The sequence below is a fragment of the Pogona vitticeps genome, chromosome 5, assembly GCF_051106095.1.
Source record: "Pogona vitticeps strain Pit_001003342236 chromosome 5, PviZW2.1, whole genome shotgun sequence".
Taxonomy (NCBI): domain Eukaryota; kingdom Metazoa; phylum Chordata; class Lepidosauria; order Squamata; family Agamidae; genus Pogona; species Pogona vitticeps.
In genome coordinates, this window is record NC_135787.1 from 89914810 (window position 1) to 89932263 (window position 17454).

The following is a 17454-nucleotide window of genomic DNA, read 5'->3' on the forward strand; positions in this document are numbered from 1 at the left end:
CATAGTAACTAAATTTGGAATCAGAAACATGTGAGCACAGATTGAACCTGATCCTGTAAAATTAGCTTGCATGAAAGGAAAATTTGAATAGATATCTCCCATTGTGGAATGTTCCAGGCCACTGGGAATAAGGGAGGCATTCAAATAACCAAACCTGCCTCCTTGTTGCGCTGAGAGCCAAAACTCATTGTCACATGCAGTATAATTCTTTAAAACTTTAAAACATTGTTCAGATGGAATGAAACCTGGAATCTTGGCATTCCAGTTCTCTGTATGAGTACAACAGAAACACAAACCATGAGTGTGGTGCGTAAACAGCTCCTAAGCATTAGTATAAACACTCAAGCACTTCTTTATCCTATAAGATTTCTACTGGGCTTAACTTATACACCCCTATAATACCTAAATATAGAAAGATACATAGACTTATAGAAAATACCAGAATTAGCTAATAAGCTCTATGCTCTGTCCTATCAGCAGAACCATTTCCCAACATTTTCCCTTTTTTTGTTTTTTTGTTTTTGAAACCATCCATCGCTAGTTATACATGTCAGAAAGTTCTGTATCTAGGGATCCACGTCGCTCAGTCATCGAGTGGTGGCAAAATCCATCTTTGCGCAATCAGCGAGTCATAAGCAGCATCTTCATGGAGGATATGATATTCAGCCTGATAACTGCTTAGGGCTAAGAGAATTAGATGGCACAGTCTGATGACATCAGCATCACAGTGTAGATTAAAGCAAACACAATATACATAACAAGAGTACATAATCATGTTCAGAAAAAGAAAACATATTGATCACTAATTAACTATTCCATTGCTAGGAGTGCATGATTAATATTTAGATACATAAACACAGCGGACTGCTATGAGGAGAAAGTAGAAAATTGTAAGGCATGCTCAGGTTGCTTCTGCAAAAGAGAATTAAAAGTTAAATGTGCTCTTTCCACAATTGCTTGCCCTGTGGAATTAAAGGAAATCCTATGCTTCAGTGATTCCCCACCGAACACACACACACACATCATGAATTTCTTGTATGAGACTTGATTTGAGGAATGCATATGGTAGATATGGATTGAGCAGTAGCTTCCATACATGTCCCAGTAAATGTACTTCTGGGCCACTAATTATGTTGAATTGGCCCTAAAGCCTCATGTGCTAAAGTGATGTGGGTAATTTTGGAAACCATGTCCCTTATCTTGTGTATGTCCCTCAAGGGAATAATTTGCTTCTCTGTCTCAGGCATAAACAGACAAAGTTTTCAAAGTTTTCAAGGAAAGCTTGTGACATATTTAGGAGAGAGCCACAGTGAGCTAAAAGTCTCTCCATCAAGAAACCCACAATCAAATGTAATAGAAGGATATAGATATGGGAAAAAAATGCAAAAGAAAAAACTTATAAACATATTGTGTCTACAACAAAATTAAATTCATAAACTTAAAGGCTAAAAAAGCTGCAGCGAATTCTGAGCATTAGAACTAAGCTTCTCTGTGAAATTCAATGCACATTGTCTTTTAAGATCTGGCTAACAGATAAGACAGAGGAAAGGCATGTCAAACACTCTTATCAACATCACCCTGCGGAAAAGAAAAACAAACAGTTAAGTATCTGTTCCTGACAATTGGCAGCATCTGGAACAAGCATTCTGTCCTTTTCAGGGGTGTAGAGAACTGCATTTAGCAGCCACGGAGTAGCCAAAATAGCAGGCAGAATGCCTGGAGTCACTCTTAAGATCTTGACACTGTTACTCCTGAAGGCACAGAGGCAGAGACAGGAATGCAGGCTTGTATGAAGTCCCATTATGCCGAGCTACTCAGGAAACTCAGCAATGCAAGGTGTGATAGGATTTGTAGTTCTAAAATGGAACATAGAGTGTCCAGGACATCATTTGGATCCCTTACAAGTGGCTTGAGTATAAACAATGCTTTCTCCAGATTGGAAGGTGATGGGGGAAAACTTTAAGGAGCTGGTTCACTCCATTCCACCTACAGCATCCATCTATCTTACTGGCTAGGTGGGAGGCATTCTTTGGTGATCTGTATAATTGCCATTGCAAGTCCAAGAACATATGGCGATAGTGACACTTCAAGGCAAGCATGTTGTAGTGTAACATCTATTCCCCTTGGATTTTCTTCCTCCTCCCCTTCCTTATATGATGCACCAAATGCTTTGACATCAAAGAAATCCTTCAGATCCCCTGGGATATCATGCAACTTTTGCTGACCAGGTGGAGACACTGAGGGGGCCGCTTCTTTCAGGCCAGCCAGGGAGGGAGGCAGGCAGGCAGTTTGATTTGCTGATTGGAATGCATTTATAGCTACTCCTGCTGCACCAACATTAATTCCTGCTTGCTTAAATGCCAAATCTTGCCATTCTTGAAGGCAAAGGAGTCCTTCTGCTGGTGGAAAGGAATCTTTTATCAAGGCCTTGCAGTCATTAGGGACAAGCCATGGGGCAGATAAGGAGTCCATCCCATTGTCCTTGCTACTGCTTTGCAGTTCACTGATGCCTTGAGCCTGGAAAAGTTCAGATCTGACAGGAACTGCTATGGCAGATTCCTGCAGGACAGGAGAAGCAGAAATGACACAGCCAGTTTCTGAACAAGCAGCAGTTGTATCCATTGAAGAACGGTTATCAATCTCAGTTGCCTGAGGGGGCAATGTTTTTAAGTCATCCTGGGTTTTCCAGGAGGTGTTCTCAGGCTGGTCAGAATGAGACCAAGAGTGCAGCACGGGAGCTAAGGAGGCTGGAGGCAGAATTTCAGGAAGTTGTTGGAGCAGATTAGTCTCAAATTCTGGATTGAAAAGAATGTTGTGTGCGCCTTGAAGGCAAGTACGCACTTTGGAGCATGTAGAAATCACTTCTGCTTTAACTCTTGGCTGTCCATGAAAATAGCTGCTTATTTTAGACCATTCCTTGAGATGAGTGGGTGGTCGTCAAAAGTTGTCCTCAGAGAAGGCACCATATGTCGGGATCTGCAGATGAAGCCTTGTTGTAGGGATCTGCAGATGAAGCCTAGTTGTCAGGATCTGCAGATGAAGCCTTCCCCCCTTCTTGACCAGCAAGGAGAAAGGAAGAGGCGAAGCACTCGAGTGTGGTTTCAGGATGGGATCTGGATGATCAAAACAGCATGCCGTGCAGCAGCTGTTCAGCGGGAATTCCCGTGATCCTTCGCCGTGCCCCCTTGTATTGTTTTCTACTACCTTTGCACAAGTTAATCAAGTACCATTCTAAACAGAGGTGGGTAATATCCTGAATACACAAGTAGGGTAAACAGAGGGGCCAGTAAACAGAGGCAGGTAAACCCTAAATACACAAGCAGGGTAAACATTCCTGAATACACGAGCAGGGTAAACAGAGACAGATAACACCTTAAATACACAAGTAAGTTAATACAATTTACCCAGAGACAGGTAATATCCTAGATACAAAAGCAGGTTAATGAATCATCCTTTACTGGAAGCTAGCACGCTGTATACGTGACCTGCGTGCCCAAGCACAATGTCTGCTACTGCCACAGATATATACATTGTAAAAGCATACATTTTCCCCACACTGGATTTAGATATTCTTGCTGTATCAAGAGACTAGGTCCTTGTTGAAGAATTGTATTTGTATTATTAAGAAAATAAAGTAGATTCATTAGCACATAGTTGTAGCTTAAAAGCATAAGCACTGAGCATCTCCAGACTATTACAATGTTTAAATAAACTTACAATTTCTAATTAAAATAAAAACAGCTAGGTAATCATCTTTGCTCAATGTCTACATGTTGGCATCTAGAAGCTGGGCTATTCCCCCCCTTCGTCTTTAAAAGAAAAACAAGCCTCTCGGTCTCACATTCCACAGCATTCATGGAGTGTTCATTCTACATATACAAACCCTCTCATTTTACAACTCTTTAGGACCACTTTCATTACACTTCCAAGCTGACACCCAATTAAGTTTAAGTGTGTGTAACTCAGATCACTCTGATCACTGCCCAAAGTTCTCATGCTCCAGGCTCCAGGTGTCTTATCTCAGTCTTTTGTTTCATCTTCTTTTCCTGGACCTTGTGACTTTGACAAACAAGTCTGCACAACAATCTCCTGAAAAACTTATCTTTTAAATTCATCTTACACAGAACCTAAAAAACTCCATTTTGCATGACTACAATTCCCAGTTTTCTTTCATTTCCTTACAGTGAGTGCTCCAATGACCTTATAGGCCCCTTCCAACTCAGTTATCCCATGATTCCCAGTCTGTGCTCTGAAAACCTGCAATGTGTTGTATGTGGGGTTACCCTTCAAGAACATCTGTAAATATCTGGATACTAGGACTTTAATTAATGCAACCATATAGAATCCCATTATATTAATTTGGAAGGCACTGCTTTGTTGTCTGCATGCTATTGAACCCATCTGAAGGTGCTAGTGCTTAGTTTTAAAGCCCTAAGCAAATTAATACCTAGACATCTGAAGAAATGTTGCTTCCTGAACCAGTTTGATTATGTCTTTAAGGTCTGAAAGGTAGGCTGTTGTTCAAATACCTAATTATGTAATGGCATGTGAGAGAGCCTTTTCTGTTGTGGGCAGCAATTTTGAATGTCTTCTGTTTTAATAGGTCTTGTATTAGCATTGCAGTCTTTTTGGTGTCACATTAAAACTGGTCCATTCATCAAGGAATCTTAGGCCAGGATGTTCTGGTTTATTGTATCAGTTGCTTCTCATTTGTTTTCATTATTGTATTTTTACTTTTCTTTTTGTTTTGTTTTTTCTTGTACAGTAAGACCCCTGTATTCACAAGGGAACAGTTCCAAACCCTTCTGTGGGTTCTGAAAAATGCAGAGTATAGCGAATGTTTATTTTTTAAATAGCAAACATTATACATAACATGGTCCCTGGCTCCCTGTAGTGGCCAGTTCTGGTAACTTCATCTTTATAAACATAAATTTCTAGGATTTTCCTTTTAAAATTTTTAATATTTTCAGACCATGGATAAGTGATTCAATGGATGCTGATCCCATAGGTAAGGGGGCCCTACTGTGCTTTGCATTTAATATTATTATAATTGTTATATAATCACTGCACTCTATACTAAGGTGCATAAGGAATGAAGAGCAAGTCAATTAAAAAAAATAAGAAATAATAATTTAGAAATCAGTGGCTGAAATCCTGTCACATAATATAACCAATGTCATAAGTCTGGTCCATTCTTTACTGATAAATAAACAGCTCTTAGAGTAATTCTCAGGGGTGTATGTACACACAAAAAGTCAGCATGTGTGTGCTCACTCAAGAATCATGGTGGGGCTCTTTATTTACCAACGAGGAATGAACTGAAATTTACAACTTTGCATACATTATGTAATGGAATTTTGGCCTGTAAAACGTAAAGTTAAAATGAGCGATCCCCACTACAAGGTTGCCACTTATGTAGATGTGTCTTGTGTGTCTCTGGTGTGACAATCAAATGCCCTGACTCACCATTCTGGATATTTTAAATGTAAGTGATGAAAGTAAGGAAAACTGCATCCTTTTGCTTTTTCTATTATAGTATGCAGAAGATGTATCACTTAAAATCAAGCATATTAATGTAAATCTAAGCAATATAGTTCTGCTGGATGGAACTGGAAAGCAGAATCTGATGAATTTCAGTGCTTCAGGAATAAATGAGATAAATTTTGCTGCATACTTATCAGAGGTAAGCCATGGGGTAAGAGAGTGGCTCAGAGAGATATCTATTTCAAGATTCTATATGCAGTAGATTACATACACAATGAACCTCCAAATTTGTTAGATTTACAATATTAATTTTGTTTCCAGTAAAGGTCCCAATACAGACAGGTTCATCTGAATTAGTCTGAACTTTTAATGGTTTGTTTTCTCTAATGCAAGTTACAAAAAATGCAACACAAAGACAATAGTAATAAACAATATGAACAATAAACTTTGGGAGTGGAAAGTTTATATTTAATTTAAAAAGAAGGACGGATTAAATAGAATAGTGAATACTACATGAGAACTGATTATTCGAACACATTTTGCCATGTGTGTCTTTGGTGGTCTTTTCATTGTTAATTCATGCATAAAGGGTTTAACGAATTAAAGAGCTTCTGCTGTAATTTCTTGTTCCTGAACTCAAGAGAGTAGAGGTATCACCTGATCATTCAGTAGGTCACATATTTCATTTTTGTTGCTCTAGCCATATTCGACTTGGATTTTACTAGCAGATGTGAGTGGGTACCTGTCCAGCCAGCAACCTACCCAAATGCATTTATTTCAAACTGTAAATACTTTCTAGAAGGTCAGGGAAAGTCAGAGAAATGGACATTGGTCAGGGAAATTGTGATTAAAATATATTTCAATGTGAGGAATCGCTTCTCCCCAAAGTTGCTAAGCTGTTGGCTGATTCTTCAGTGTAGAGAAAAGTCTCCTGGATGATGTCATAGCTGCTTCTGAGAGGGGGAGTTACCACCATTCTTCCTCTTTCTCATAGGTGATAGAGAGCTTGCTTAATTGCCTTTCCCTAGGCCAATCCTAAAGGCATGATGTAAACATTGCCCTATCTGAACTCTGTAACCTATCTGTATACTGTCACTATCTGTGAGCTTGTAATGTTAATAAAAGCGCAATCCTCCTGGGGGCAGGACAAAATTCATTGGGCAGAGATCCTTGGGAGATCAGTCTTCTCATTCTGCTTCCTTGACTAGTCACTCACCAAGAGCACTGCTGGCAGACATCCCTGTGTGTGTGGCTGACTTCTTTAACCTCTATTTCTAAGAGATTCTTTGCTATCCTACTTATCTGGTGATCACCAAAAAGTCCATCAGCCTGCTGAGTTTGTGACTCCAACATTTCAAGAAGTGGATTTTTGGCCTGCTGCTGCAAGAGCATGATCTGTTCTTGTGGCAACTGGAATAGAGAAGTAGCAGAATAAAAGTAAAACTTAATGATGCCCTTTCCTAGCTCCAGGTTTTTCTCAGATCTACGCCCAGCAACCAGTCTAGTGTGTTTATTGAGCTCTGTCCCTGCATGATTTCCAAGGTGTGCCTGTTGTTTAGTCATTTAGTCGTGTCTAACTCTTCGTGACCCCATGGACCAGAGGACGCCAGGCCCTCCTGTCTTCCACTGCCTCCCAGAGTTTGGTCAAAGTCATGTTGGCAGCTTTGGTGACACTGTCCAGCCATCTCATCCTCTGTCACCCCCTCCTCCTCTTGCCTTCACAATTTCCCAACATCAGGATCTTTTCCACCTCTTTTCATGAGATGGCCAAAGTATTGGAGCCTCAGCTTCAGGATCTGTTCTTCCAGTGAGCACTGAGGGTTCATTTCCTTTGGAATGGATAGGTGTCTTCTCCTTGCAGTCCAGGGGACTCTCAGCACCACAATTCAAAAGCATCCATTCTTCGGCAGTCAACCTTCTTTATGGTCCAGCTGTCAGTTACATATATCACTACAGGAAAAACCATAGCTTTAACTATGCGGACCTTTGTTGGCATGGTGATGTCTCTGCTTTTTAGGATACTGTCCAGGTTTGTCATCACTTTCCTCCCAAGAAGCAGGTGACTTTTAATTTCATGGCTGCTGTCCCCACCTGTGGTGATCATGGAGCCCAAGAAAATAAAATCTGTCACTGCCTCCATGCGCAAGGAGGTGATGGTACTAGTGGCCATGATCTTGGTGTTTTTTTTATGTTGAGCTTCAGATCATTTTTTGCACTCTCCCCTTTCACCCTCATTAAGAGGTACTTTAATTCCTCCTCACTTTCTGCCATCAGAGTGGTTGTTGATATTTATTCTGGCAATCATAATTCCTGCTTGGGATTCATCCAGTCCAGCCTTTTGCACAGTGTATTCTGCATGTAAGTTAAATAAGCAGGGGGACAATATACAGCCTTGTCGTACTCATTTCCCAATTTTGAATCAATCAATTGTTACATATCCAGTTCTAACTGTGGCTTCCTGTCCCACATATAGATTTCTCAGGAGATAGATAAGGTGGTCAGGCAGTCCCATTTCTTTAAGAACTTGCCATAGTTTGCTGTGGTCCACGCAGTCAAAGGCTTTTGTGTAGTCAATGAAGCAGTTGTAGATGTTTTTCCGGAACTCTCTGGCTTTCTCCATAATCCAGCGCATGTTAGCAATTTGGTCTCTAGTTCCTCTGCCCCTTCGGAATCCAGCTTGTACTTCTGGGAGTTCTCGGTCCGCATATTGCTGAAGCCTACCTTGTAGGATTTTGAGCATAACTTTGCTAGTGTGTGAAATGAGTGCAAATGTACAGTAGTTGTAGCATTCTTTGGCAGTGCCCTTCTTTGGGATTGGGATGTAGACTGATCTTTTCCAATCCTCTGGCCAGTGCTGAGTTTTCCAAACTTGCTGGCCTGTTGAGTGTAGCACCTAAACAGCGTCATCTTTTAAGATTTTAAATTCTTCAACTGGAATGCCATCACCTCCACTGGCCTTGTTTTTAGCTGTGCTTTCTAAGGCCCACTTGACTTCACTCTCCAGGGTGTCTGGCTCAAGGTCAGCAACCACACTCTCTGGGTTTTCCAGGACATCTTCTTGTAGCATTACACAAGGTCTACCTGTAGCATTTGTAAGGCAAGGCTAGTTTAAACATTTAGCAAGATGCAAACTTTAAACATCTAACTGCTTTCATGCTTCCTGCTAGTACTGCATTTAACTTACATATAAAGTTAAGCATGTTTTGGAGTCATGCTTGTATGTGGAACGGACATTTTGTCTCCTACTGAAGCCAGCACAGAGTTGCAGATGAGTTTTGCTGCTCTTGGATTTCACAGTCAACTAGCACTTTCTACTCCGCACCATACAAAATATGTTTTTCCTATGTGATTGCTTGTTCCTGGTGGAATTTACAGAGTACCAGCTCTCTCACCCTCTTCCCTGACTTCTCCCATGCATAAAGGTTGCAAATGAGGTTTGCCTACTTCTCTAGATTGCAGAAATGATCTGCAAGCATTTAATCTCCACTATTCTTTCTTGCTACTGTTCTGTTCAGTACACTTCCTGGAACCAGAAAGTGAAGGTGACACTTTCCCATCTTTGGAAAGTCCCTACTTGCCAGAAAATCTGCTAACAAAACCACATTTTGAAGATGGCTTCTCAGAGGAAAGTTGTTAATATGCAATGGCTGGATTTCAAAATTCATCCTGACTTCATTCCATGGCTATCACCAGTTGCTGGAGACAAATGCAAAGGTTATTGTAAAGTGTGCAACAAAACCTTTGAGCTAAGTAATATAGGAATTAGAGCTGTGGAGTCTCATACATAAGGACCATTACATCAGAAGAAGCTAAAAATTAAATCAAGTCAATAGTCGATCACAATTTGTTTTGGTCCAAAGCCAAGTACAAGTTCAGATAGTAAAACCAGAGAGGGTGAAGACCCTTTCGAAAACTGGAAAACATGATCGGAGTGATGAAAATGGCAAAGAATTACCCACCACACAAACTAGTATGGTTGCCTATGTAATCAAGGACTGTGTTAGGACAGCAGAGTACCTGTGGACTTTGCAACTGGTGATGAAGATGTCATTGAACTCTTGTAACAACATCAGTGAGTTATTCAAGTGAATGTTCCCAGATAGCCAGATAGCTCAGCAGTTTCGTCTTGGAAAAACAAAAGCAATGTATGCTGTTGCTTTTGGCTTGGCACAATGTTTCTCTGATCTTTTACTGAAACAGCTGAAACAATGCCAAACATTAGTTATCTGTTTTGATGAAGCTTTGAATAAGGTGGTTCAAAAGGGACAGATGGATTTAGTGGTTTGTTTTTAGGATGATTACTGTCATAAAGTTTCCACACAGTATCTAACAAGTGTTTTTCTTCAAACTGCTACTACTAAAGACCTTCTTCAGAAGAATGCATGTCTTCTTTATCAGTTGCAAAATTATAACAAATGATAAAGAAAACAATGGTAATAATTGTCTTTATTACAATAAATACAGACAATTTATTTATTGTCTTTAATAAATAAAGACAATATTTCACTAAAAGTGGGTTTTCAGTTAATAAGTCAATGTTAATTGAGAACCTGCATGAAGAAACTGTTGTCTGTCAATGTCAGCTTTAGGATGCTGTCTTGAACTGTGGAGGACTTGCATCTGTTGTAATTGATATGAATCTGTTGCAGTCAGATAGGCATGCTCATTTACGCTACACAGAACACCTGGAGGCTAAACAGCATAAGCAACAAAAAGAAAAGAAGACATTTGAGGGACAAATTATACATCTAGAAAATGCTAAAAAAAAACTGAGAGAAGAAGCCAAAATGGAAGAGGAAATGAGGAAATGATGAGAAACTGAGTTACAAAATAAGAGAAAACTGTAGAGGTGATAGTTTTATATCTTAGATCTTTCTTCTTTAAAACCACATTACATGTATTCTCATTTTTAACTTGATTATTACTGCAATTTTGAAACTATGCGTTTTGTAATGTGGCTTCAGAGAAACCATTTTAGATAGAACATTTATACAATTTTTAGTGTACCTTTAAAATGATAACAAAAACGTTATGTCATTTGTTAGCTTTCAGAGTTTGCTTGAATTGAAGTTTGTATCTTGGTGTAATTTTTGGTGCAATTGCAAAACAGATGTTGCTGCAGTTAATGTTTAAAGAAGCTGATATTAAATCTCTTACTTTGACAAATATTTTTGCAGTAGAGAAGTGTAGTTGTAGAGTGGAACATTTCATTAAGACTTGCATTAATGCAGCACGACCTATTCATTTTTAAACTTGTGGTTATATTTGAATGGTGGTCAGGAAAATAGACATATGTTGGTCAGGGAAATTCAGGAAAATGAAAAATAAAATTTCAGTGGCAACCCTGAAATAAATCCATACATTTAAAGCTCTGAAGTGATCTTTCTCAGACTTTACTTGCTGCGTGCACTGGTGTGACTTGAAGAAGCAACTAGGGTATTTGGTTAGTCTTCTGGGTCTCTCTCCCTTTCTAATTAGTTTCTTTACAAAGGGAGGTGCATTTCAGTGCATCTGCCTCAGAAACAGTGGAATGACCTGTCCATTCCTACTGTACAGAGAGATCAAAACTCTCTGATTCAAACCACTGTGAATCCTGGCACTATGTGACTCCTTCCTCTTTAGCTGGAAGTGTAAAATCTGTCTCCAGCTCTCTTGTTGCTAAGCTACCAGAGGTCTGAAAAACACAATTTCTAAATGCTGCAGTGATGTTGACTTCTGTTTTGTTTTGTGCAGATCAATAAGAGTGTTACCAAAGTGGATCTCTTGTCATTTGCTAATGATTTAGAAGCCAGAGCAGACCAGCTGGTGAGTTTTGTCTGTTTGGAATGAAATACTAACAACAGTGTATGACCTGACAGAACTTTTCTGTGGGTTCCATATGAATTTTTCTTTATTGCCTAGTAAACACTCCATTGTTGAGATGTTGGAGAATACAATAGGATCCCAATATCTACTGGGATTGGTTCCAAGCCCTCACTTGGATACTGAAAAAGATGGATAATAGCAAACTATAGACAGACAGACAGACAGACAGATAGCATGGTAAAAGAAAAAAATCAGGAAAAAATATTTTCACATGCATTACTAGAACTGGCCGCTAGAGAACACCAGATATCATGTTATGTATTGTTAACTAACGAGTATTCATAGAATGATCTCTGGCTTCCTCTAATGGCTGGTTCTGGCAATGTATGTGAAAATAGTTTTTTCTGATCTTTTTAAATATTTAATGTTTTCAGACCATGGTTAAGTGAATGAGTCGATACTGATCCTGTGGACGAGGGGGTGCTACTGTATTAGATAGAATGCATACAGTGTGTAAATTTAAAGCCTTTACTGCTCAGTGGGTTCTGACATTTTACAGATCCCAACTGTCAGTGAGGAAGGTGTTCAGTTTCAAGAGTAAAATGCACACATTGGCTCCCAGGAAAGGCCTGTCCAGAGAGGGGAATTTGAAGGAGTCTCTTTTGTACTTAAAAGGTTCTTATCTTCAGTGTGATCTATTTTATCTCTCACTTCAACAATCCTTCTGTTCACACTGGAGATGTTTATTCTCCTGTGAAAAAGTTCACATAAGCCTTTGTATCGCTGGTTTACTCATGTACAGATATACCCAGTTCAGTCATGAGTAAGGTTTACTCACAAGTAAGGAGGCAGCAGAAGAAAATAGCAGCACTGCAGCGAGCTTGCAGTGACAGTAGTAGCACAAGGTGAAAATACTGGAGTGAAGGTTGGGGAGATGGAAGGGACGTAACTCCCTTTGTTTCTCTGCCTTTCTTCTCAGCTCTGCTGGGACTGCGTTGCTTTGTGGGGGTGGAGCCCTTGGAGTCAACATAGCCCCCTTACTCGCCTTTTCTCATAGGCATCACTGAGTGGGCCTCAAGGGCTTTCTTTTCTTTTCTTTTCTTTTCCTTTTTCTTCTTCTTCTTAAATAGTGGCATGTTGAAAGAGCAATGCATCAACTTAGCATGATACTGGAACTGCACTGGATCTTCAGGAAAATATTTAAAAACAAACATAAAAATAGAGGAGGGTGTTTCTCTGTCCTCCCTTTTAATGTCACTATTCAGCAAATATGTCAAAGAGGTGTCACCTGGGATAAGGCAACCCACAGCTCCATTTGGGTGTGAACTAGCCATCTACACAGGCTACACAACACAATAATTAGAAGTGCCGAATCTTGCAAAACACAAACAAACCCAGAGCCTCCTATTCCTGTATTAGAAAGTAGTAGGGCAGCCCTTAAAGGGGCAGGATGTGTTCATCTAAGTAGAAACACATGTGGCTGATACAATTTAGTTTGACCCAAACTGTACCTTGAGCAGTCCAAATACCAATCTATATACCTTCTCTGGACAGACCCTCATTTGCCATTCCCTGAGTTTTGTCCAACCAGTAGCATCAAAAGAATGCAAAGCTTATATGCTTTCAATTGCAATGCCAAATATCTTGCCACTTTACTGAGAATTTGGCTTTGATGTTGAAAGGTTTCTGGTCTGATCCTCCATGTTCGCAGAACTAAATTTTGTAAGAGGAGATGTGAACTCTTTTGCATGCATAAAGACCCAGCTTCAGCCCATAACATATTGAGAAGCAAAGCTGTGAAGATCTTTTTAATTCATTAGTTTCATGCATTCAGTTTTGTGGTTCCATTTTTTATTTTTGGGAGACTAGGCATCTGTGTTTCCACTTTAAAAAAAATGAAAGCAAACAAAAACAAAGCATGAAGAAAGAACACTACTTTCAACAAATACATTTAGTTATTCATATAAACCAGAAAAGAGGTTCTGTATTTCTAAATTTCTGTTCAACCACTCATTCTAGGGAGGAAATCACATCATGTAATTGGTCTATCTTTTAATAGATATCTTTCTGTAATCAAACATCTCAATAGTAGGCACCATTGCACCTTTCTTTCTTCTAAAAAAATAATGGTACATTGCCTTGAAAGGAAAAACAAGACAAATGTATATCTTAGTTATAGAATGAATGTAAAAATTTACCTGCTTCCTAGTATTGCAAAATAAAGTAGTTTTCCTTAATAAGCATATAGGAAATGGTTTTGAATACAGGTAAAAGAGGAGATGTGGTGGCACTGCGGGTTAAACCGCAGAAGCCTCTGTGCTACAAAGTCAGAAGACCAGTGGTCATAAGATCAAATCCATGCAATGGAGTGACCTCCCGTAGCTTGTCCCAGCTCCTGCCAACGTAGCAGCTCGAAAGCATGTAAAAATGCGAGTAGATACCACCTCGGTGGGAAGGTAACGACATTCCGTGTCTAGTCGCAATGGCCACATGACCATGGAAAGTATCTTCAGACAAATGCTGGCTCTATGGCTTGGAAAGGGGGATGAGCACCACACCCTAGAGCCAGACATGATTGGATTAAATGTCAAGGGGAACTTTTACCTTACCTAAATTATGCAAATCTTATGCAGCCATCATTAGAATTTTGTCCTATTGAGTTTGATACCTGATAACATAGAAAAGACAAATGAATATGTAGTTATATACATAGTTACTGCAGCCAGAATTCTCTATGCCAAAAATTGGAAAAATCCGATAGTACCGAAACAAGAAGATCTTATAGAGAAGATACGGGAAACAGCGGAAAAGGACATTTTATCAGAAGTGATGAAGGACTGTCCTGTACAAAAGGCAACAGAAAGATGGGACTTATTCTACAAATGGACTGAGTCAACAGGCAGCGTATGAAGAGCATATATTGAAATGAGAACTTAAATCTGGAAGGCAGAAAATAGTAAAAAGAGTAATTTGGAATTTTGATATGGCAATATGTATAGAATGGACATTAGTATGTTATTGTTTCTCCTCTCCCCATTTAACCTCAATTCCCCTTTTCCTTTTTGTCACCCTTGTTAAATTAAAAAAGAAGAAGAATTTTGGCCAAAATATTTCATTAAATTTGATGGCATTATCTTGTATAAGGATAATATATAAGAAATTACTCAGTTCTTTGAAAAAGGAGGGTCTTTTGTGTAGTATAAGAATTGTCACCTGTGAACTAAATATTTGTTTATGTTTGCAGCCCAAAGGAGCACTGGAAAATGCTTTAAAAGGACATGCAAATAATATTCGGATGATACATAACCAACAAGTTGTTCCATTGGAACAAGCGATGGTAATATGAATCTTAAAGTAGGACAATATTTGAGAAGTTAAAGAATCGTTAACAAGTTGGAAAACTGTAATTGAAATCAAGGCATTGCTCAGTTAATGATTTCCTGGTGTAAGGATCAGGCATCTTTATATTTAATGCCTCTTCAAATAATTTTTGAATATCATTTTAAACTATTATCTAGCATTATATGCTTGACTAATGATGAGCCTCAGGCTTATGCACTTTTCTCTCCTTCTCTTGCCCCACTGTGAGAAGTGTTTCCATCTTAAAATAGTTTTCTGTTACAGCATGAATGTTGAGTTTGTTGGAGAACCACTATGTTTTCCTATATACATATAAGGCTGTAATTTGGATTATCTAGCTTTTTAGTTTGCATTAATGTTATCATTCTTGTTCTTCTTGTTAATGAAAAAGCCTTACTGGAAAATACAGATATTTTATGCTTTTGTTTTCTTTTCTTTCCTTCCATCTGCCTCCTAATTAACTCTAAAACATTTTCAATCTTTTTTTTTCCAAAAACTGACTGTCAAGAAATATGTTAGAGCTAGGGTAAGTGTTTTTCCTTCTTTAAATTGAAAGTAAGTAATTGGTTTTAGATCCATTTCAGATCAATGTGGTTAGGCTTGGTTTCAGTGGGAGTGAGGGCTAAGAAATGAAAGGCTTCAAGTTCACAATAAAGTGCTTTTGCTAGTATTTTTAAGTTGTGAGATCTATACTTCTTGCACTGTTACTTAAAGAAAATATTTGTGAGACACTTCAAAAAGATGTCAAATACCCGCAGAGATTAATTTTGGTACTATTCTTGTATAAAGATGCATAGTAACTTTCTATAGCAGTGTAGTTAAACATGCATGGTATTATATGCTCACATACTGTGACCAGGATCTTTAGACATAATGAGTAAACAGGGACATTTTGTGTAGAAGAAATGAGAGATGATGATGCTGTGTCTGTTGATCTGAGGCTGGTTGTTTGTCTGAGCTGTTTGGAGTTTGTTTGTGTCCTTTCTTGATATTTTGTTAGCATGTGTATTGGGGTCTATATCGAAACTCAAGAATTCCTGGGAGCTCATGACCAGGAGCTTGCAAACATGGTGAGTTAATGGGCATTTTGCATGGGAATTTAAGAAGGAGGCCAGGATTGCTATTCCACTGCCTATATAGGACCAAAGAGCACTTTCAGTGACCTGCAACACCGGTGGAATGTTTGTTTTCCTGCATGAGGATCTAGGAGACTACTTCACAAGCTGGTTGCCCTGCTAGAAGAGAAAGTGGAGCAGTTTGAGGCCTCAGTCCCCACACGTTTTCTCATAAGAGAAAATGAAACACTTATGGAATCCGCTTAGCAGATTGTCCTGGAAGAACAACAGAAAGGAGTGCTTGTAGGGTGGAAGAAAATACTTAGTCCAGTAGGTAAGTTTGTGGAGGAATGTATCTCAAAGAAGCAGGATCGTCAGGATCCATGCTATGCCTTTGGAGCTACAGAACCAGTATCAGACCCTCCACATGAATAGTGATACTGAGCTGCTGGAACAGAGGCTCAGAACCTCCACATAGACAGTAGTCCAGGCTGCCTCTTTCCACAGCTCAAAATCCCAATCACCAGAGAGAGCATGGAAGTTGCTATGGAAGATGTTTTGGATGGAATAATTTCTGCCATTTCTCAGAGAAGGAAAGGACATGTAGTAGTAGTAGGTGATTTTCCACTAAGAAGGACAGAGGTAACAATTTGCAGACCTGACAAGATGGCTTGTCTCCCTGAGGATGTGATAGAAAGCTTGCCCAGAACATGAGGACCCAAGAGCATCAACCCTTCATTCTTATCCACATGGGGAAAATGATGCTGCCAATGATGCTGTCAGTTGTCTTCAGCAACTGACTGTGAAGCTCTGGGAAAGGAAGATATAACATCTTGGAACACAGGTGGATTTTTGGTCATTCCTTCCTGTTCAAGGCCCGGCCTTGAAGTGAACTACTGGTTGTGAACTACTGGTTGTGTGGACTGTGTTCTCAGGAAAAGTTTGGCTTCTTGAATCATGGCTTGTGCTTCCATAAAAAAGGACTACTGGCAAACATGTTGCATGTTTATGGGAAAAGCATATTTTCTAGGAAATTGGCCAATCTGTTCAGGAGGGCTTTCAGCTGAATTAACCGGGGGAGGGAGGCAATTTTCTGGAGGACAGGAAGATAACAAGTACTGCAAGCAGGAGTGTCAGGAATGAATCAGGAAATGGGGTGACATTGCAAGAGCATGAGGGGAAAAGGATAACAAAGAAGCAGCAGTGGATGATACAAGTTGAGCTGAAACTTCTAACACAGGAAGACAACTGTGATTTAATAGCATTACCAAAAACTGATGGGATGAGACTCATGACTGGAATGTAGTGACTGAAGGTATAATGTCTTCAAAAGAAACAGCACTATACGTTAAGCACCATCACAATCTATTCCTATAAGGAAGAAATATAGGAGACATCCACAGAAATTAGGGTGGCTGCATAAAGATCTATCAGATTAGCTACAGTTTAAAAGAGACATATATGGGAGGTGGGATGAGAGGCAAATCACCAAGGAAGAATAGCTAGAGATGGTCAGTATTTGTAGGGGAAGATTAAGAAGACTAATGCTCAAAATGCAAGAGAGATGTTTTTAAAAAAACAAAGAAAGATTCTTCAGGTACACTTGAAGCATAAGAAAGTATAAGAAAATAATAGCACTTTATAGAAAGGACAGAGAATTACTCAGAAATGGCAAAGAGAAGGCAGAACTGTTAAACTCTTACTTTGACCCTTTGTTTTTCTCACAATCAGAGAACAGCACCCAAACTGA

The 17454-nt window shown here is 39.3% G+C and overlaps 1 protein-coding gene across 5 annotated transcripts in view; it reads left to right on the top strand.

Moving 5' to 3' along the window:
- PROM1 (prominin 1) overlaps nt 1–17454 on the top strand; it is a 206444-nt gene that overhangs the window by 158918 nt on the left and 30072 nt on the right. For all 5 annotated transcript variants that reach the window (XR_013545551.1, XM_078394067.1, XM_078394066.1 and 2 more), the window contains 4 exons: nt 5537–5683; nt 11218–11289; nt 14534–14626; nt 15158–15175. Coding sequence is in view for 4 of the 5 variants with exons in the window: in XM_078394067.1 (XP_078250193.1) it covers nt 5537–5683; nt 11218–11289; nt 14534–14626; nt 15158–15175 (330 nt within the window). In the remaining variant the exon portion in view is untranslated. The remainder of the gene's footprint in view (nt 1–5536; nt 5684–11217; nt 11290–14533; nt 14627–15157; nt 15176–17454) is intronic.